The sequence below is a fragment of the Anas platyrhynchos genome, chromosome 33 (assembly GCF_047663525.1).
Source record: "Anas platyrhynchos isolate ZD024472 breed Pekin duck chromosome 33, IASCAAS_PekinDuck_T2T, whole genome shotgun sequence".
Classification (NCBI taxonomy): Eukaryota; Metazoa; Chordata; class Aves; order Anseriformes; family Anatidae; genus Anas; species Anas platyrhynchos.
This window is the reverse complement of record NC_092618.1, coordinates 4,413,264-4,434,331: the sequence shown is the minus strand read 5'-3', so window position 1 is coordinate 4,434,331 and position 21,068 is coordinate 4,413,264. Positions and strand designations below refer to the sequence as shown.

Sequence of the window (21,068 nt, the reverse complement as noted above, 5' to 3'; positions counted from 1 at the left end):
CCCCCGCCCCCGCTCACCGGCCAAGGCCACCCGGTAGAGGTGGCGCGGGGGCTGCCCCTCCGGTGCCCCCGCCGCGTCCCCCAGCCCCACGGTGGTGACGGCCATGCCGCAGAAGAAGACGGCGTCCAAGAAGCTCCCGGAGCCCCCCAGGGCCCACAGGGCGGCGGCAGGCAGCAGCACGAAGCCCCCCGCCACCGCCCCCGCCAGCAGCCCCAAATGGAGCCCGGCGGCCCCCCGGGGGCTCCAACCCCACCGCGTCCTCAGGTAGCGCCGGGGCCACCGGGTGACCGGCACCGAAAGCCACCGGGCCACCACCGCCAACGTCAACACCGTGAAGGGGACGCCCAGCGCCGCGTAGGCCAAGCAGAAGGCTTTGCCCCCCGGGGACAGGGGGGCCACGGGGCCGTAGCCTGGGGGGGGGGGGAAAATTTAGGGGGGGGACCCCCCCCGGTAAGTGAAAGGGGAGGGGGGACCCCTGGGGGTGGTGGGGGGAGGTTGGGGGCTTGGTGGTGATGGGGGTCCTGGGCGAACTGGGGGGCTCTGTGGGCTGGGGGGGTCCTGGTGGGGCTGGGGGGGGGCCTGGGGGTCCCAGTGCTAAAGGGGGTCCCAAAACCCATGGGGGTCCTGAGGTTCTCAGGGGGCTCGGTGCCTATGGGGGGCCATGGAGGGTCCTGGTGCCCACGGGGGTCCTGGTGTTCATGGGGGTCCCGGTGTTCTTGGGGGGGTCCCGGGGGGGCCTGGTGCTCAGAGGCGTCCTGGGGGAATTGGTGCTCATGGGGGTCCTGGGGTTCATGGGGGTCCCGGGGGTCTCAATGCCCTTGGGGGGGTCCTGGTGCCCATGGGGTTCTTTAGGAGGGTCCCAATTCGGAGGGGGGGTCCCGATTTGGGGGCGGGGGGGCTCCTTACCCACAGTGGTGAGCAGGGTGGTGGAGAAGAAGAAGGCGGAGGCCAGGTCCCACCGCGGGGTCCTGGAGGCGTTGAGGGTCCCGGGGGGGGTCCCGAGGGTCCGCGCCCCCCCCTCCAGCACCCAGAGCCCCAGGGTGCCCAGCAGCAGCAGCCCCCCCTGGGCCACCGTGTGGCCTTGGGGACGTGGTGGCCATGGGGACATGGTGGATATGGGGACATGGTCATCCTGGGGACATGGTGGCCACGGAGACATGGTGGCCATGGGGATGTGGTGGCCATGGGGACATGGTGGCCTTGGGGACAAGATGGCCGCCGTGGCCAGGAAATGGCCACGACACCTCAGGGACAGCCATAGGGCCACCACGGCCACCGTGTGGCCTTGGGGATGTGGTGGCCACGGAGATGTGGTGGCAACAGGGATGTGGTGGATCTGGGGACATGGTGGTCTTGGGGAAGTGGTAGCCCTGGGGACGTGGTGGCCTTGGGGACAAGATGGCCGCCGTGGCCAGGAAATGGCCACGACACCTCAGGGACAGCCCTAGGGCCACCACGGCCACCGTGTGGCCTTGGGGACGTGGTGGCCTTGGGGATAAGATGGCGCTGGGGACATGGTGGATATGGGGCCGTGGGGGCTATGGGGCCATGGGGGCTATGGGGACGTGGTGGCCCTGGGGACATGGTGGCCTTGGTGACGTCATGGCTTTGGTTGCCATCATGGCTTTGGTGACGTGGTGGCCTTGGTGACGTCATCACCTTGGTGGCACGGTGGCCTTGCTGACATCACACCCTTGCTGACGTCACGGCCCCGCGCGCCCGTCCCCATGGCAACCGCCACTTCCGGCCCCGCCCCGCCGCTCCGCCAACAGCTTCCTCCCGCGCTCCTCACGTGACCGGAAGCGGAAGCGCCATGGAGCCCCCGGGAGCGGCGGCGGGGCTCGGTGCGGACCCCCCGGCGCCCCCCCCCTCCCCCGACCCCCCCCGGCCCCCCCTGACCCCCCCTCTCCTCTCCCCGCAGCCCCCAAGCGCCGCGGCCCGGGCCCGGCCCCTCCGCGGATGGCGGAGCCGCGGCCGCTCTTCGACGACACCAGCGGCGGGGCCGCCCCCCCCCCCCACGGCCCGGCCCGGGCCTACGGGGCCCCCCCGGCGGCCCCCCCGGCGTCCTCCGCATCCCGCCTGCCCCCCCCCGCCGCCGCCTTCCTGGCCGAGCCCGTGTCCAGCCTGGCCGCCGCCTACGGCAGCAGCTTGGCCAGCCAGGGCCGGGACATCGTGGACCGGAACGTGAGGAGCGGGATAAGGGGGGGTGGAGGGAGAATTGGGGGGGGTGGGGGGGGGCGGCGGGGAGCTATAGGGGGCTGCGGGGGGCTACAGGGGGCTATATGGGGCTAGGGGGGCTATAGGGGGCTATAGGGGGCTATAGGGGGCTCTAGGGTGCTATGGGGGGCTATTGGGGGCTACGGGGGGCTATGGGTGGCTACGGGGGGCTGTACTCGGCTCTGGTGAGGCCGCACCTCGAGTACTGTGTTCAGTTTTGGGTCCCTCGCTACAAGAAGGACATGGAGGTGCTTGAGCAGGTCCAGAGAAGGGCGACAAAGCTGGTGAGGGGCCTGGAGAACAAGTCCTACGAGGAGCGGCTGAGGGAGCTGGGCTTGTTCAGCCTGGAGAAGAGGAGGCTCAGGGGCGACCTTATCGCTCTCTACAGATACCTTAAAGGAGGCTGTAGTGAGGTGGGGGTTGGCCTGTTCTCCCACGTGCCTGATGACAGGATGAGGAGGAATGGGCTAAAGTTGCGCCAGGGGAGTTTTAGGTTGGATCTTAGGAAGAACTTCTTTACCGAAAGGGTTGTTAGACACTGGAACAGGCTGCCCAGAGAAGTGGTGGAGTCACCATCCCTGGAAGTCTTTAAAAGACGTTTAGATGTAGAGCTTAGGGATATGGTTTAGTGGGGACTGTTGGCGTTAGGTCAGAGGTTGGACTCGATGATCTTGAGGTCTCTTCCAACCTAGAAATTCTGTGATTCTGTGATTCTGTGACTTATTGGCTCAGCTCTGGTCAGCAGAGGGGCCCTTAGCAAACATGGGGCAGCTTCCAGATCCTTCTCACAAAAGCCACTCCTATGGCCCCGTGCTACCAAAACCTTGCCAGGTAAAACCACTACAGGGAGGCGCATCTCATCTGGTGGTAGCAGGCCAGTGTCACATAGACCCTCCCATGATCAGCAAGCCCAAAGTTCTACCAGTTGCACCAGTCCCGAAGCTACGTGTTAATGTGATGAGTCTGCTTGTCAGCTGTTGAGGGATTTCTTGAAACAGCAAAAATCCCATGGCTTGCTGTAGCTGAGCAAACCAAGCTACCAGGGCAACTATGAGAAGTTCCCATGACAGTGTTCCCACATCGCCCAATTGAGGAACTCAGAAAAATATTGTTACCAGTAGCTGGCTTCAAGGACAAGGTCTATGTGACTGCTAATCACAAGGAGGTTGTTTTCTTGCAAGTGGGGTTGTTTTCTTGCAGTTGTTTGTCTGAGTGCTTTTGACCAATAACCTTGTGTGAAACACTGTCCACCCCTGTTAAGTTCTCTATAAAAGTTAGGCTATTCGGGCAATAAAATGGAGCATGATCTGACTCTACTGGTGTCTGTCGTGCTTTCGGCCGTGCTTCCTGCAACAGTCAGCATCGATCCCCCCTATCGGAAGGACAGAGGCAAACACAACCTGTGCCCCTGATCCTTTAAGTAGTCGCCCCGAAGCCCTAAAGCCCCTTTTTTTACTAGGCATTAGTAACAAAAACTTGAACAAGGTGGAGATAAATTAACTTGGCTACAGCATTAAAGATGAGCTTTGCGCAGTGGTCAATTGCTGGCTGGCTTGAGGCGCGTGGCTGAGGGTCTCTAATGAATTGTATGACTGATTCGGGCGCGTGGACAGCGCATGTGGTTACGGGGAAAGTATATGTAGCAGAGAAAAATGGCAATAAAGGCCTTCTGCTCAAGAGGCATCGGGAGACCGTGTCTTTCATCCCTTCAGGTCTGCCCCCTTCCAACTCAGGATATTGTATGATTCCAAGTGTGGAACCCAGCATTTGGCCTTGAATGCCACGCAGCTGGATGCGGCCCGTTGATCCAGCCTGTCCAGATCCCCTTGCCCAGCTTGGTGTCGCCCACGAACTTACAGCGCCCGGTGGGGCCCATCCAGCCCAGGCACGTGTCACATGGGACCCTTGGTGACCTCCCTTGGTGACACCCCAGGGGTCCGCCTTATATGACTGCAGCTGTGGCTCGGACCCTCAGCGTCGGTGCACGGCAGTGACGGACAGGGCAGGAGCACTGGGCCTTCGAGGAGTCCCCGAGCATAGCCCACGCCTGCCCGAAGGAGCCTCCGTTTTCTATTTGAGAACTCTCCCACTCCAGAGGCTCCTTCTGAATCTGATGAGGAGGGAGGCATGCCCCCCAGGCAGCCCAGGCTGGCCTGGCAGGAGACCTGGTCTTCTGAGGGCAGCAACCGGCCAGCAGAGGACAGCTTGCTGGCAGAGGACAGCACCCCGGTAGAGGACATTTTGCCGGCAGAGGACAGAAGCCCAGCAGAGGACAGCTTGCTGTCAAAGGGCAGCAGCCCGGTAGAGGACAGCAGCCTGGCAGAGGACAGGAGACCAGCAGAGGACAGCTTAGTGGTAGAGAACAGAGGTTTGACAGAGGACAGCAAGAAGGAGTTGCAGTTGCTGGATCCCAGTGAGTCGTGAGTCCTCTCTGTACCCCTCCCTGCCACTGTAGGGGTGGACAAAAACACCACCTGAACTCCCACTCCATCCACTACCCGTCCCAGTCCCCTAAAGTCCCGCTCGATAGTCTTCAGGCTTCTATCTTCAGTATTATCACTGCCGGCCTGGACTATCAAAAGACGATAGTAATCAGAGGGGAAAACCAGGTTGGGAAGCTTTCTGGCAACGTCCATGACCCTAGCCCCAGGGAGGCAGCAGACTTCCCTACGGGTAGGGTCAGGCTAACAAATAGGGCCCTCTGTTCCCCTCACAAGGAAGTTGCCTTCTCAGGGGAACAGAGGGAACTTCTCAGGGTCCTTGGTGGCCTCCAAGTTAGCTCAGCGTCATGGCACCGAGTCACTGTGAAGGAGCTGCTGGAATAACGAGACAACAACCTAGTTCTATTAAAATATATATTGCTCTTTTGAGGACTGCTGCGGGGCTAGCGGCAACACGGCAGTGGAAATCTCCGTCCTGACATTGCCTTATGCCTTGACATCAGGATCAGGATGGTTTGAAATGCCAGGGAACAGACCATGGTTTCCGGGTCTTTATATGAAGGCTGGAGGACTGCAAAAGAAAGAAGAGCAGAGATGAAAACCCACTCCTTGCAGAGATCCCCAGGCATCCCCTGCAGAGCATGCCAGCCCCACTCGACTCTTCCCCAGGCCAGGAGGAGCAGGAGGGACAAAGGAATCCGTTGAAAGCTGCTGCTCAGCAATGTCCCAAATGCAGCCACCAGTCCTTCCCCACCTGCGCACCACAGGTCAAGTGGGGCACCTTCACAAGCTGGTTCCCTCACCACCTGCCTCCATCCCTTGGGAGGATTCACACACTCCAGGAATCTCCTGGACTCTTTCCTCTCGCTATTGTGCTTCCCCATGAGAGCAAGGGCTAGCAATCGTGACCCTGCTCCTAGCTGCTTGTAGGCTGTCTCATCTCCCTCTTCGTCCTGGTTGCGTGCTCTACAACAGGCTCCCACCTTCTGTCAGCCTTACTGCCCTTTCCCCTGACTCTTCCTCAGGGACACTCAACCCTTTCAGCGGCACTGCCCAGCTCCAGGCTGGGAGGCCATTCCCTGACACCACAGGCTACCCCGTCTCCTCTCCCTCGTTCCTATGGCTGCATTGCTCCTCCGCCCCGAAGCACTTCCCTGGAGCAGGGCAAGGCACGGGGGCCTCTGCCGCTGTCCCCCCAGCCCTAGCACACCCCCCACTGCCCTCACTCACCTCTGAGGATTTCATTCAGCTTCTCCTCGCTCTGGTCCTTGCAGTAGCGCGCAGCAAGACCTAGACACAGAGACCCCATCAGAGCCCCGCTCCCCAGCACGCTCCCAGCAGCGCAGCCCCTGGCCTGGCCAGCCAGGCTGTGCCCCCTCCTGCACCCTGGAGCAAGGGCCCAGTCGGGGGGCTCTGGGGGCAACAGGGCTGTGCCTCACTGCCAGGGCAGTGCCTGGGGCTGCCAAAGGCTGCCCCAAGAGGGACCCAGGGGCTGGGCTCACCAATGAATCTGACGGCCTCAAGTCGCACAAGGGTCTGAGTGGCCTTCAGGTAGGGCTGGCTCTGCTGCAGGTATTCTTCTACTCTGCCTCTGTCCTGCTGCAGCTGGAGAGAGAGAGAACGCAGGGTCACGGGGCTTGCACACCCTCTCCAGGGTCTCCTCCAGCATCCTGGGGGCAGGGAGGGCAGAGGGGCCTGCAGAAGAGCCCCCTGGGGCTCTGTGCTGGCAGGAAGGGAGCGAGGATGCGGCTGCAGGCAGCGGGCTCTGGCCGGGCGCGTTTGCCCAGCTGGGGCAAACCAAGTTGGGTCCTTACCAAGCACTCCCCGATCCTCCACGTCTGTTCTGTCTGGACAAAGCGCTTGAGCTCCTTGCGTCGCAGAAACTCTGCAGCCACGGCGAGAGCTTCCCCAGAGGCCTGCGGAGCAGCAGAGGTTGGGAGGTAGCAGCACAGCCTTGGGAAGGAGACCCTCTGTCCCCTCCTCTTGGCAGGGCTGCGAGCCTTTCCCAGCGCGTTATGGGAGGCTGTGGTGGGGGGCAGCGTGCACTGGGTTCAGTGGCCAAGGCAAGGCCACGGGACAGCCACCATCGGAGGCAGCTCATGCTGCCGGCCAGAGATCCCCCAGAGCAACCCTGTGGCATCAGCACACCCTTGCCCACATAACTGCTCAGCTCTGAGATCTGTACCTTTGCTACGCTCTCACTCTGGTCTCTCATGTGAAAGTAGAGTGGGAGAAGGCTCCTGTGCACTGTTCTCTCCATGTTCTTCGTCCTTTGCCGCAGCACAGCCTCCACCACGGCTTGGAAGAGGCAGATGGAGTGCTCCCGCACCTGGCTGGACGCCTGGCAGGGAGGAGGACAGGAGGAATTTCAGCATTAGCGTGGCCGATGTGAAGGGAGCTCCCAGCACTGTGAGATGCTTCAGTGCTGGATCCTTCCCAGAGGAGCTGCTCAGGGGCAGCTGCAAGGCCTGGTGCCCGTGAAGGGCAACGCAATCGGTTGCCATCGCAGGCTGCCCGCCAGCCACCCCACTTTCGCCACCAGCCGCACCAGCCATGCCCAAGCAGAGCTCCCCAGCGCCTGGGCTGACGAGGAGACTGGGAAGGCCCTGCCTGAGTGCTGCCCACAGGGCCGGGCTGAAGGGCAGCCCTCGTTACAGGGGGCCCAGCTGAGGGCTCGGGCTCCCGCAGCACACTTACGTGGTCAAAGAGCAGCAGGAGCTTCTCAGCCAGCTGCGGAGGCGGGCCACCGTACTTCCACCTCTCCACATGAGCCATCACGTTTCTCAGCACAAGCAGGGCCTTCAGCACCACGTCTGTGTTGGTGTCCTGCAGAGCCTCCACAATGTCTGACAGCACGACCTGAATTTCCCTTGCCTGTAGGAAAGACACCATTTCCCTTCCGTGAGGCAGTGAGAGACCACCCTGGGCAAAGGGCTCTGGTTCCTGAGCACCAGCCTCCTGCCTTGCTTCCTGGCAGCGGGGAGGGACGGGAGGGCAGAAGAGCAAAGCCCCAGGCTGCCAACATGGCTTTGCTTGACGATGGCCCGCTCACCTTCACAGGGCTCTCTGACACGGTGCAGAGCCCTTTCAGAACCATCAAGCGCATCTCTGGTCTTGGGTGCCACAGGTAGCTCAGGAGGTGCACTGGGTTACCAAACTCATAAGTGTAATTCTGGGCCAGCATCTGCAAGAAAGAGCAGTGAGAGCCTGGCAGGGCCTGCAGGGCTCCCTGCAGCCTCTTCTTCTCCCACCTTTGGGCAGGGATGGGGCAGCGCCAGCTGGCACCAAAGAGGCACCAGGCGCGGGGAGCTACGGGGGCTTGCCGGCCCCAGGGACCATGTGTCCGTACGTCCTGCGGGAGCTGGCAGTTTGGGGGTAGATGGGCACAGGGCTGTGCCTGTGTGCCTGAAGGGGCACACGTAGCCCTGCTGGGAGCAAGGTTTCATCTGGGAACTCACAGCCAAGCGACGGATGCACGTGTCTTCGGTGACTGCGGTGTACCAGTAGCGCAGCGGCAAGTCTTCCATCATGATGTTTAAAACCCTCTCCAAGGTCCTCGGCATGGCCAGGATCACCTCCCACATGGCCAGGTCAGTGCTGCAAGCCCAGAATCCTCTGTCAGTGAGGCTGCCTCAGCCGCAGGGCCACAAACTGGGCCAGCCCCAGAGGACCCAGGCTGTCCTGCAGCCCCTGTGACTTGGGGAGCACTGAGGGCCCAGCCTGGGCAGGCAGGAGGGGGCTGAGCTGGTGTTCCCTGGGGGCAGGGGGACTCTGGGCTGCCTTGGACAGCTGGGCTGCTGCAGCCCTGGCTGGCCCAGTAGGGCTGGAACACATTGGTGGGAAGGAGGGCTGTGCTCCTTGGGGATGTCCTGCCCTTTGCCATTGGTGTGGCAAGCAGAGAGTCTCCAGGTGCATCTCCCGACGCGGAACAAGCCCTCAAGGATGTTAAGGCCAGGACCTGTCACGTGGCGGAGAGAACTGCAGCAAGTTCTTGGCTTCGTCCCTGGGCATCATTTTGGTCATCTGGAGAAGCAGGGAGTCCAGGCACTGCCGCGCCGATGCCGTGTGGATGCTGCCCAGGTTTCTCCTGATGCACTCCAGGATCGTTGGCACCTTGGGGGACAAAGTGGGAATGGTGTTGCCAGCAGACCGCAGCCATTGCCACAGCTGCCACTCAAACTTTGACCCCTTCCATTGCTCTCTGCTGGCTTCAGGTGGCTTCTGGAGCCCAAGAGACCCCGATGTGCGAGGGAGGCAGGGAGGGAGGCAGGGAAGGAGAGAGCAACCATGCCTGGAAGAGCTCAAGGGCAGGGCCATGGCCACAGGCCACTTACATCTGTCAGCCAGTAGTCAGGGTCCTCCAAGGCTGCGTCCAGCACGCTGCAGGCCCCCTGCTTGTCATGGATGCTGGAGTCTTGTAAAGCTTCCAGGGCTGTGAGGATGATGTCCAGCCTCTCATCAGGGAAGAGATGTCCTCCAAACCGCTGTGGGAAGAAGGAGGAGCGAAGACATGCCTCACTGAGTGTCCCAAGGGTGCTGCTTAGCTGAGCAGCAAGAGCGGCTCTGGAGAGAGGGCCCTCAGGGGAAGGGGTGAGGATGGGGCATATGGGGCCAGAGTGCTGGCCCTGCAGGTAACCAGGGCTTGCTGGTGGCCAGAGGGCTGGAGCTGCTGCCGGGACACAGGGGAGCAGCCTTCGCATAGCCCCAGCCTGGGGACAAGAGGAACCCTCTCAGCAGGGCGAGTGAGGCCGTGCCAGCCCCACCGGTTCTGGACCCCTTTGCTCACACGAGATGCCTGCTGATGCTGCGGACAAGATCCCCAGCAAGGCCAGAGCTCATTACCTTGGCAATTTCACACGGAGTTGATGTTATAGAAAATGGAAGTTTTGCATACTCCAATTTCTTGTGTCTCTCTGCATAATTTACCATGTCCTCTCTCAATATGCATTCTAAACAGGGGGAAACAGCGAAGAGTCAGTAGGGAAGAGCATCTTTGCCAACAAGCTTGCCAAATGGTGAAAAGCACTTTCACTAGGAATGGCTGAGGAGGGAGGCTCAGACCCCCGGCGAGGAGAGTGGTGGGCAGGGATGTAAAGCACAAGGTGAGGAGTGCTGGGAGCAAGAGGGACCTCAGGGATGATGCAGAAGGAGGAGAAGCAATGGCGTTGGGTGCCGTGGGGGTAGCAGCGTGTCACAGACCCCCTTCTGCTCGGGGTCAGGATGTGCAGGAAGCCCCCTGACACCTGCCTTTAAGACGGCAGGGAGCAAACAGTCAGGGAGCATTCTGGAGGGCGTCACCATCCCTGGTGATGCACGGCTGGCTCTGCTGTTCACTCCTCGGGGAAGATGCGGTTTGGGAAGTGCTCATCGATCGATGGCTTAGACTGGGGGACACCACAAAACAGCGTGGTAGGTGATCTGGGGAGGGTTGGGAAGGACAGCAGCAGAGAACTGCTCCTGGACGGCAGGTGAGCGTCTAGCTTCTGCGGAAAACGATAGCCAGAATGCTGCGGGAAGCTGCTGTGAGGAGCAGAGGAGGCCAGGGAACCTGGCAGAATTCCGTGGGCAGCCTCCACCAAGCACAAAAGCAATCCTTCACAATACTCAGGGAGAACAGGCAGACAAACCAGCAGATGTCTGTGTGCAGATGGACATTGCCTACCACACCTTCTTACCTCTTTCTTCTCTGACGACTGTGTACATGCGATGAAGACTTCCCAAAGCTGAGTGGCTCATGGAATCATCGCCACTGCTGAAAAGCAAGAGGTGGCCCAGCAGCTTGCCCAGGATGGGGATGCGCAGGTTGAAATCTGTGGGCTCATCGTTGCCATAGTTTTCAAAGTTCCCTAAGATCTGTTTGAGGAAGGGAGGAGAGACAAAGGGCTTAGTGGAGGCAGAGCCAGCCCCTGAGATAGCAGGGCCTGGGGAGGGAAGAGCAGGGGTGAAGGAGGAATGAAGACCCTCAATTCATAGTGCTGAGGCACTCACGTGCGTTGAGGGTTGCCTCGCAGGCACCCTTGCATGGCAGGATGCTCTGGGATGCAGGAAAGGGTGGAAAATTCCTTGTGCCTTACCTTGATCACCAAATACCAGCGGAAGAAAGTAATCAGCCTCTCAATCACCTTCACAGCGCTCTCACGCACATCTGAGTTTTTGGAGACAGCAAAGTCCAGCAGCGCCTGTGAGGAGAGAAGTTGCTGGGGGTTGACAGCGGTCTGCAAATGTGACCTGAGAGGATTCTTTGGAAATTCTTTGCAAATGCCAAACCTTCAACATATTCTGCATCTCTATGTTGAAACTGGCGATGGGACAGTTGAGTACGAAGCCCTCCAGCATGGTGTCCATGGCTTTCATAGTCTGCAGGGAGGACAGAAGAGCATCGAATTATTTCTCTGGCCCTCCTCACCCCCAGGAGCTGGCTCTGAGCCCCTCTGGAGTTCAGGGGTGGCTTTGGGGCTAAAAAGCTGCTGTGTGCAGACCTCCTGCAGCACAAGATCAGGTCGGGGAAGGGGGAAGGGTGAGGCTGGGAAAGCAAATCTGGGCCCCGGCCCTGCACTGGTCTCTGGTTGTGTCAGCACGGGGAAGCAAGGCAGCAGCTCAGCATGACTGGGGGTGCCGGTACCTCACCCAGCACATACCTCGGCGTAGAGCACTCCTGTCTCTGGCACATCTGACTCGGGAGGCAGAAAGAAGACGCTCTTGAAGCACATGTTTAGGAGACTCTCCCTTTTGCCACACAGTGCTGTTGGTACGGTGTTGCTGAAGGAGAGAGAGAGAGGAGCCTGTTGGACGCAGTGCCTTGAGGCTTATGAAGGAGGACACGGACCTCCCTTGGCCAGGCATCCCTGGGAGGGACGGGCAGCCTCCCTGCCAGCTTCAGGGCCACCAGGACATTGCCACCAGGGGCTGGGCACGCACCTGAGGAGGGCGACAGTCTCCATGGCCTTCTGCCGGAATGCTGTGCGCAAGCTGTCCATGGGCTCCTTTTCCAGCAGCGCCTGCAGAGCACAAGCAGGATGAGACCTTGGAGCCGCCGGCACCCAGCAGCAGCAGAGCCAGCGCTGCCCCAGCCCTCGCCTCCCAGGGGGCTGGTGCCGGGGGGCCTTGCCCCTTCCCCAACCCGCTGCGCATCCTCTCACCATGATGTTCTCCACCAGGTTAGTTTGGCAGCAGAAGCCATGCAAGTTCATTGGCACACCCCTCTCTGTGACACATCTGCACAGATCGCAGATTTTGCTGAGGAACAGCATCTTCTGCTCCTCGTCGTCCTGGCAGCCACAAAGACACCAACAGAGCATTAGGGGGACACCCATGGCCAGCAGGACCAAAGCCTTGAGGGGTCTGGGGCTGTGTGGGACCCCTGGAGGGCAGCGCCAGGAGCACAGCTGTGATGCAAGCGGCTGCCATTACCTTTTCTGTGCCTCTGACATACGCCCTGATGAATTCCACGGCCTTGTCTCTGCACAGTTTCCATGCCTTACCTGGAAAGGAGGAAAGCAAAGAGTGCTGCAGCGAGGGGCTGAATGCAGGGGTGAGGAGAGGAAGGGCCCCAGCCCCAGAAGGCCGTGGGGAGGCCGCGGGGATGCCCAGAGACTGCAGCAGCTCCGCTGGGAAGAGAGGCTGAGGGAGCTGGGCTTGTGGAGCCTGGAGAAGGCTGCGGGGGGACCTCGCTGCGGCCTCCCCGTGCCCAAAGGGGCCTCCAGGAAAGCTGGGGGGGGATCTTCATCATGGACTGCAGCGACAGGACAAGGGGTGACGGCCTTAACCTCAAAGAGGGCAGGTTTCTTTCGGACAGGCAGGGATTTCTCTCCTTCACGCCCAGGGCAGTGAGGCCTTGGCGCAGGCTGCGGTGCCCCCTCCCTGGCACTGCCCACGGCCAGGCTGGGTGGGCTTTGGGCAGCCTGGGCTGGGGGGAAGCATCGTGATCGCCGAGGTCCCCCCCAGCCCAAAGCGTCCTGGCATTCTGTGGTGCTGCGGAGGAAGCTCGGCCCCGTCAGCCCAAGCGCCGCTTTACCCAGGGAAGGAGTCCTGGAGTCAAGCAGGGGTCTCTGTGTCCCCAACCCTCCCCACCGCATCCCTAAGACTCACTGCGATCCAGCAGCTGCGACTCCCCTTCAGAAGCAGCCTTTGGAGTGGGAGAGCTCACAAGGATAAACCGGCGGCTCCTCCGGGCGGGCGGTTGCGGCATTGTGGGACGTGGGCTATGCTCGGGGACTCCTCGAAGGCCCTGTGCTCCTGCTCTGTCCGTCACTGCCGTGCACCGACACTGAGGGTCCGAGCCACGGCTGCGCTCTTATAAGGCGGAGCCCTGGGGTGTCACCAAGTGACGTCACAATGGGTGCCACTGTGACACGCGCCTGGGCTGGGTGGGCACCCATTGTGACGTCACTTGGTGACACCCCAGGGTGCTGCCTGACGCGAGCGCAGCCGTGGCTCGGACCCTCAGGCCCTGCTTCCCAGGACGTGGCTGAACACCGCTCGTTGATGGGAAGTAGAGAATAATTTTTTTTTCCCTCTCTCCGTGCTCCCGCGCGGACTGATTGTTTCTTTTGTTTCGTTTTTTTTTTTTTTCCTCCCCATTCCCTTTCCATTTAATTAAACCTTTCTCATCTCAAACCTCGAGTTCTCTGTGTTGTATTTTCTCCCCCTTCCTCTTTGAGGAGAGGGGCAGTGAGAGAGCGGTTGTGGTGGAGCTCGGCTGCCCACCTGAGTAAAACCACCACACTTTGTCCCAGCAGCTGCGGTGCCTTGTGAGGGGCTGGGGCTGGGGTGGCCGTGCCCAGAGCCCTGCAGCAGCCTGTGGAGGGCATTGCCCTGGGGCCAGCCCAGCCTGGGCTGCTGGGCTGGGCTGGGCTGGAGAGAGGGCAGGGTGGTGGGGAGAGGTGGGCAGGGGCCGGGCTGGGCTGGGCAGTGCCCGGCAGAGCACTTTGTTGACTTTGATGACTTTCACCTATTTCTTTGAGGACTGTAGACACCCGTCTCTGTTCACCACCTTGCTCTCATCCCAGCATTTCCATCATTTCACCAGTGTCTCATCAACCCTCCCCAGCTGCTCCTTCTCACACAAAGCCATGCTCTGATCACAGACGCTCTTTGGGTGACCTCTGGCAACGCAGCACAACACTCTGAGGGACAGTTCTTCCTCCTCGTGGCCAGCACCAACATTCCAAAGTGCACTTTGTGGCAGTTTTTTCTCTCCTACTCTTTTCTACTACAAAAGAAAGCTCCATCAGGGTGGAACCCCCTCCTAAAGTAGGCATCCCAATCCATCAGGCTCCTTGCGGCCTGTCAGCCAACCAGACAGAAGTCACCGCACCAGCATCTTCCAAGCCATGGGCCTGCTGCTGTCCAGTCATGGACTCAAGCAGAAGGGACAGGACAACCCATATGTGGGCCTTCTTTCTGCATGGGTCCTCCTGGGTATGTAGGCAGAGGGGATCCCACAGTCAGCATGCCAGCCAGGTGCCTTTTGCTGGCCTACCAGGGCCACTGGCAGATGTCAGCCGAAAAGTACCGATCCCAGCTCTAAGTCAAGGGTGACCTGCCACCTACAGACAGAAGTGACCTCTCAGTCCCTTTCTGTGACATGTTCCTGCTGCTGCCCTATCTTCTGCAGGGACAGAAGTGACCTTACCGTCACTGCCACAGTCACATTGCTCCTGCTGGTGCAGGACTTCCTGAGGCAGAGCTGAGCTCATCAGAGCATTCTCCCCTGTCTCCTCCTTGTGGCCCACAATCTGATGAGATCCATGGCCCCTCACATTCAGCTTTGAGTGCCATGACTGCAGAGCAACCTCATGGTTCCTGCCCTGTCCCAAGGGATGACGGGCCTAAAGTTAAGGCTTAGTAGAGGGGCTGAAGGTGAGGAGGTTAATGCACAGGAACAGGGGTTTTGGGTGTTAGGTGTTCATGTATATGACTAGGGACTAGGGCCCACCTTACTGGGTTAAAGATTAAGCAAAGTTTGAATGGGAATGTTTTGGTATTCTTATGTGGGTATCAGGTCTGTGTTTAGGGTATGGACAAGCTTTGTGGTTTAGGGTTTTGTTTAGGTCTCTCAGGCAGTTTCCTAGGGTTAAAAAGAGCATTTTAATGCTAGTGTTAAGGTCAGGGATCAGAGTGATTAAGAGAGTAAAAACAAGGGGAAGGGGCTATGTGATGAATTTTGGCTTCAAGGGATGCGTTGAGGTCAGGCATTAGAGTAGTGGATTCCTGACAGTGTGTACAGTAGCATTTAGGTTTAAGGATTAATGTTGCTGGTTAAAATAGGACAAGGTCTTTACATGACTCTTTTAAGTCAGTGCTACAGCAGAATCAACATTGCCTGAACCTTCTAGCCTCCCAGAAATCATTGATTCCTGCTGGCCTCTTCTCTCTCCCAAATCTCACATTTCTCCTGGCCAGGCTTCTTCTGACCTCCCCATATCAGTCATCTTCTTAGGGGTAGTTTTCTGATGGCTTTCATGATCTCACAGTGTCTGTCTTACCTCTGTTGGCTACTCCTTTCTTAAGACAGACGCAGCACCGAAGCCAGGATGGAAAAGAACATAAAGGCTGCAGGAACACCCTGCACAATGTGCCCTGCAGCTCCGTACCACGCTAAAAATTTGTTTCCTGCCTCCAGCTTTTGGATATAGAATGGCTCCTATGCAGCCAGGGTAACTTTTTCCAGGCCCTCGTGCATGGTTCAGTTTACCCCAGGCATCTTGGAGGCAGTGGCCCCCTCTGTGTTGAAAACTGAAAGCAGTCCTGAAGGATGACTTCAGGCAAAAGCTGACACCTCTGACATGACAAGCCCTATCCAAGACCTCTTCCTTTATGGGGCCTACCAGGTACTCGGAAAGAGCGGATCTCACAAACTACAGGCACAGCAAGTGCCTTCTGCTTGCCTTTCAGGTACTTTTGCAGATATGAGCCTAATGGCATAGATCCCAGCCGGGAGTCAAGGGATGAGCTGCCAGCTATTTCTCCAAGAAGCCACCTCAAAGGCCATTTAACAGCCATTCACTTCCTGCTGGACTTAGAATTTCTGAGGCACCACCGCCTCATAATATCATACCTACAAAACACCCCCTTTTTGGCCTAGGACCTGCCCAGGTAGAAGTGATCTGATTGTGATCCTTCAAGCCCATGGCACTGCTGCTGGGCTCCCAGACCCTCTGATGCATGTGAACCAGTTCCGTGCCAGTTCTGGGAGGTGCTAGGGCAGGTGGGACCTTGCAGGCAATGTTCCAGCCCCATGACTGTTGTTGGTCTCTCAGCTCCTTGCACACAGCAAAGATCACTCTGACATGCAGATGTTGTGTGCCTGAAGCTGGCCTAGAAGACACTCTGGGAAGCGCCCTCCCAGCCCCTGCCCCAGCCCGAGCTGGCGGTGCTGCTCTGCAGAGCAAGGGGGCTGTGGTGCCCAGGGCACGGGGACACTCTGCAGGGCCATGCTGGGCAGGCTGGGAGGCAGACCCAGCTCATGGGGTCACTGTCATTGCCCAAGGCTGCAAGGAATCAGTCACCAGCCTCCTTTGCTGGGGCTACTGCGTGTCGTGGGGCTGCAGAGCTCTCCTCTGCCTGTTGGCAGCAGCTTGAGCACTTGAGCTCTGCTAAATTCACCTTGCACAGGCTCATGCTCTGCGGGCTCCACCTGTTTTATGGGCTCATGCTGCTCCGGCCAATACCCTGGACTCTGCTGGCAGATGCTAATTCCCTCTGCAAGAAACATTAACCTGCCAGCAGTCCCAGCACAGCCCCACAACAGCACTGGCACCAAGCTCCAGGAGCAGCCGGGCCTGGCCCCACCAGCAGGAGAGGGCGGCAGAGGCAAGAGAGCAGCTTGGCATGCCCCAAGCGCTGGTGCTCCCTGGCTGTGCTGCTGGAATGGGACTCTTTTCCTCTGCAAATGGGCACTGCCCCAGCAGAGCCAGACCAGGTCTCAGAGGAAGGACATCAGACAAAGAAGGCAGTGTAGGCTGTTTTATTTCGTTAAAAGTTCACAGAGACCATAATTCCACATGGACAGAGACTCAGTACATACACTAAACACACGTACAGAATTGGGAGTGGGACAAAAATGACATTTTATTGGGCAACCTAACCTGAAAAAAAAAAAAGAAAAAAAAAACAACAACAAAACAAAACACAAAACTAAGTAATACCAGTACTAAAAATACACACTCACACACACAAAAACAACAAAAAAGGGAATATAGGTTGTTCTGTGTAAGTGATATTCTGAGTAATCTGCAGAAACAGACTGTGAAATTATTGCTTCCGAAGCAAATCAAGTCATCAGTTTCCACAAGGCATTCTTGAGGTCCTTGTTCCTCATGCTGTAGATGAAGGGGTTCACTGCTGGAGCCACCACCGAGAATAGAGCGGCCACCAACAGGTCCAGGGATGGAGAGGAGATGGAGGGGGGCTTCAGGTAGGCAAACATGCCAGTGCTGACAGTCAGAGAGACCACAACCAGATGAGGGAGGCACGTGGAAAAGGCTTTGTGCTGGTCCTTCTCAGAGGGAATCCTCAGCACAGCCCTGAAAATCCGTATATAGGACAACATAATGAAAACAAAACAAGCAAAGATTAAAGAAAGAGTAAATAAGAGTACAGCAACTTCCCTGAGGTAGGCATCTGAGCAGGAGAGCTTGAGGATCTGGGGGATCTCACAGAAGAACTGGGCCACTGCGTTTCCAAGGCAGAGGGACAGGGAAAATGTATTGGCTGTGTGCAGGACAGCACTGAGAAAGCCACTGCCCCAGGCAGCTGCTGCCATCTGGGCACAAGCTCTGCTGCCCAGGAGGCTCCCGTAGTGCAGGGGCTTGCAGATGGCAACGTAGCGGTCGTAGGCCATGACGGTGAGGAGGGAATACTCTGCTCCAACCAAGAAGACAAAAAAGAAGACCTGTGCAGCACACCCGTGGTAAGAGATGGCCCTGGTGTCCCAGAGGGCATTGGCCATGCCTTTGGGCAGAGTGGTGGAGATGCAGCCCAGGTCGAGAAGGGCGAGGTTGAGGAGGAAGAAGTACATGGGGGTGTGGAGGCGGTGGTCGCAGGCTACGGCGGTGAGGATGAGGCCGTTGCCCAGGAGGGCAGCCAGGGAGATGCCCAGGAAGAGCACGAAGTGCAGGAGCCGCAGCTCGCGCGTGCCTGTGAATGCCAGCAGGAGGAACTCGCTCACAGAGCTGCTGTTGGGCATTTGCTGACTTTGGACACAGGTATCTTTGAAGAGGAGAAAAAAAAAATAGAACAGACTTCAATGAGGAAAACCTATTTCATCTCCTGGAAAGCCCGCAGCTTTCTGCAGCTCTCTTGCTTGAGCTCTGGGTGGTGCTGGCTGCGTGTGACACTGGGAGCAGGGGCTGCTGTGGGCTCCAGAGGAGTCCTTCCTGCTGTGCAGCAGGAGGGAAGCAGGACCATGGGGGAAACTCAAGTGCAGTCCACTTGTCAGATCAATGAGCCATGCAGTCTTTTTGCAAACAACTCATCCGACCACACTGTAGAGCAAGAGAGATTTTATTTGCTGTATTTTCTTATAATTCCCCCTGTAATGCTTAGGACACCGATCATACTCGTGTTACGCTGAGAAAAAAACGGAGACAGCTGAGAGCAGAGAAGCCCCAGTCCGAGTGAGGCTGGACAGAATCCTTACCTTGGCCCTGGGGGCCTGAGCAGGATCTCAGCTCTTCCCCCCTAGCCAGGGCTGCCGAGGCCTCACTCCAGCTGCCCACAGACAGACATCCAGCAGCACGGACATGGCCTTAGCAAGGAGGTGTCTTCTCCTTGGGACGCCTGCATGCCACAAGGATGCCACGAGAGAGCTGCATCCTGCTGGAGAGCAGCCTGAAGCCCAGGAAAACACCCCACAGACAGGTGAATATCCACACGCTGGGGTATTCCAGTATCCCAGGCACACAACATGCTGTACCTAGAGGATTCTTGGCCACTCTGTTCCTGCTGATCTTGGCCAAACGCTTCTTTCCCCCGCCTGTGCTCACAGACCCCATCCCATGCGGCTGTGCTCAGCGCTGCCCTGCAGCACCCTGCCACCAACAGGGCCCTGCCAAGGGGCACCTCCATGCAGCAGGAGCTATGGGGCAGCTGACAGAGAGCCCTGCATCACCAGCAGGGTGTTCGAGGCTTCTAGGGTGTCAGGGGCACCTGGCTTAGGCCACTCCAAGGGGCTTCTGCCAGACTTCCTCACCTCGCAGTGCAATCCAGCAGGACTCTCACAGCCTACTGCATTGCCCACCGCCCTCCCAGAAACAAGACCCAGCACGAGACCCTTCCAGGAGCTGCAGCTGCATGGCCCTGCAGCCAGAGACTTACCTTGTCAAGGGCTGTGCAGGTTTCTCCTGCAGGCAGCTCTCAGCACCCTCCCACTCCCAACTGCCTCCAACCCCTCTCTCCTCTCCTCTCCTCTCCCCATGGGGGTCAGAGCCCCCAGCCCTTCTGCGCTGTGCAGAGGAGCTGCTCCTGGGCAGAGGTGTCTCTCTGCACCAGGGCCCTCTTGCCAGGAGCTCTCCCTGTCCCAGGAGCCCAGCCCAGATCAGCAGCAGAGGCATTGGAATCAGCCCTCTGGGGGCTTTGGCGATGAGCCCATGAACCTCAGGCACTGAGAGTGCGTTGAAGAAATCTCTCAAGAAATCCAAGGCAGATGCAAGTTTCCTGCAGTGTCCCCCTGAGGGGGGACTCTGCTGGCACTGACACAGCCTCCCTTGGAGCTCATTAGAGCAGAACACTGGAGGCAGTGAGGACAGGTAGACAAATGTGAAGGTGACACTGATGTATTGAAAAACAGGCTTTGACCCCAGGCTCCTGGGAAGGGAGATCCTTTCCCTTCACACAGGAGCTCAGGGCTCTTCCTGGGCAGTAGGAGATGGGGATGTCCATGGCCCAGTGCAGGAGAAGGGTACGACTCCTGCCTGGTTCATGGCTGGTGAGGAGGCAATGAGACCCTGGTGCTTTAACAAGAAGCTGCCTCCTCATAGGCCTCGCTGTCGGAGACAAGAGCCCTAGCCATTGACACACAGACCTCAGGCCTGTTGGGACTTTCAGCCTTTCCAGTGTGCTTGCTCCTCTCCACACCAGGCTGTCCAAGAGATTCACAGACCTGCACCTCTTTCCCTGCTGGCTGTGTGGTGTCTCATCAGATCGGAGCCGAGCATGGTAACTTACATTTTCTTGGTGGCCATGCTCCTCATAAGGCAGCTCTGTAGGAAGTTGGCCTGGTTCCTGGTGAGCTCCTGGTGAGCTCGTATGGCATCCCTCGTGGTGCCCAGGCCCTCCTCCTCCTGGGCACTGCTCACTCAGCAGGGTCCCAGTCTGCCCTGATGTGTGGGGTTCCTCTTCCTCTGGTGCAGGATGAGGCTTTTCTTCTTGTAAATGTCAAGAGGTTTCTGTAGGCAAAATCCTGCAGTTTCTCAAGGTTCCCCTGGACCTTGAATGCTCCATTCTTTCATCTGTTAATTTCTGCAGGAAGATGGCTCCCCCTGATTGTGCTGTCTCTCACAAGATAGCATCAATGAGGTGTTAGTAGATATTGTGGACAGTAGAGGAGTAACCAGTTGAACAGAATTGCAGCACAGACTCACAGAAGGCTGGTGGATGGAAGGCTGCCAGATTCCACCTTTTCTGTGCTTCTCATGTATGCTGTCATTTTGTCTGAAGCTGTGTCCTAAATGTTGTTAGGGTGGGCAAGGACAAAATTGGAAGGGCCAGACCCTAGCGGAGATCAATCTATCTATTGCTGTCAGAGACAATAAGAAAGGTTTTTATAATGAAAGGAGAGCAGAGGGGAAGGGAGGGGAGGGGAGGGGAGGGGAGGGGAGGGGAGGGAAAAGAGAATCTTCATCCTTTATTGGATGTGGGAAAACAGAATTAGAAGAGATGTGGAAAAGGCTGAGGTACTTAATGCATTCTTTACCTCAGTGTTTAGCAGCAAGACCAGTTGTTCCCCTAGTACTCAGCCCTCTGAGCTGGTAGATAAGGACCTTCAGCAGAATGAAGCTCTCATGAGGAAATGTTGAGAAAACTGCTACTGCACTCAGATGTGCACAAGTCTAGGGGGCTAGATGGCATCCACCCGTTGTTACTGAGGGAGCTGGCTGAAGTGCTCTCCAAGCTGCTTTCCATCACTGACCAGCAGTCCTGGCTATCAGGGGAGGTCCCAGTCACCCGGTGACTAGCAAACGTGACGTCTGTCTACAAGAAGGGCCGGAAGGAGGATCCGGGGAACTACAGGCCTGTCAGTCTGATCTTGGTGCTGGGGAAGCTCATGGAGCAGATTGTCTTGAGTACCATCCCGCAACGCTTCCAGGACAAGCAGGTGAGCAGGCCCAGTCATCATGAGTTTATCAACGCCAGGTCCTGCTTGGCAAATCTGATCCCCTTTGAAGATAAGGTTATGCTTTCAGTGGA

General features: G+C 58.2%; 1 protein-coding gene across 1 annotated transcript in view; it reads left to right on the top strand.

Annotated features, from left to right (window-relative positions):
* Positions 1-736: 736 nt before the first annotated feature.
* LOC113840690 (latent-transforming growth factor beta-binding protein 4-like) overlaps positions 737-21,068 on the top strand; it is a 56,098-nt gene continuing 35,766 nt past the window's right edge. Inside the window, 2 exon segments of the mRNA XM_072029860.1 lie at positions 737-1,844; positions 1,922-2,184. Of these exon segments, the coding sequence (XP_071885961.1) occupies positions 1,814-1,844; positions 1,922-2,184 (294 nt within the window). The 5' untranslated portion in view covers positions 737-1,813.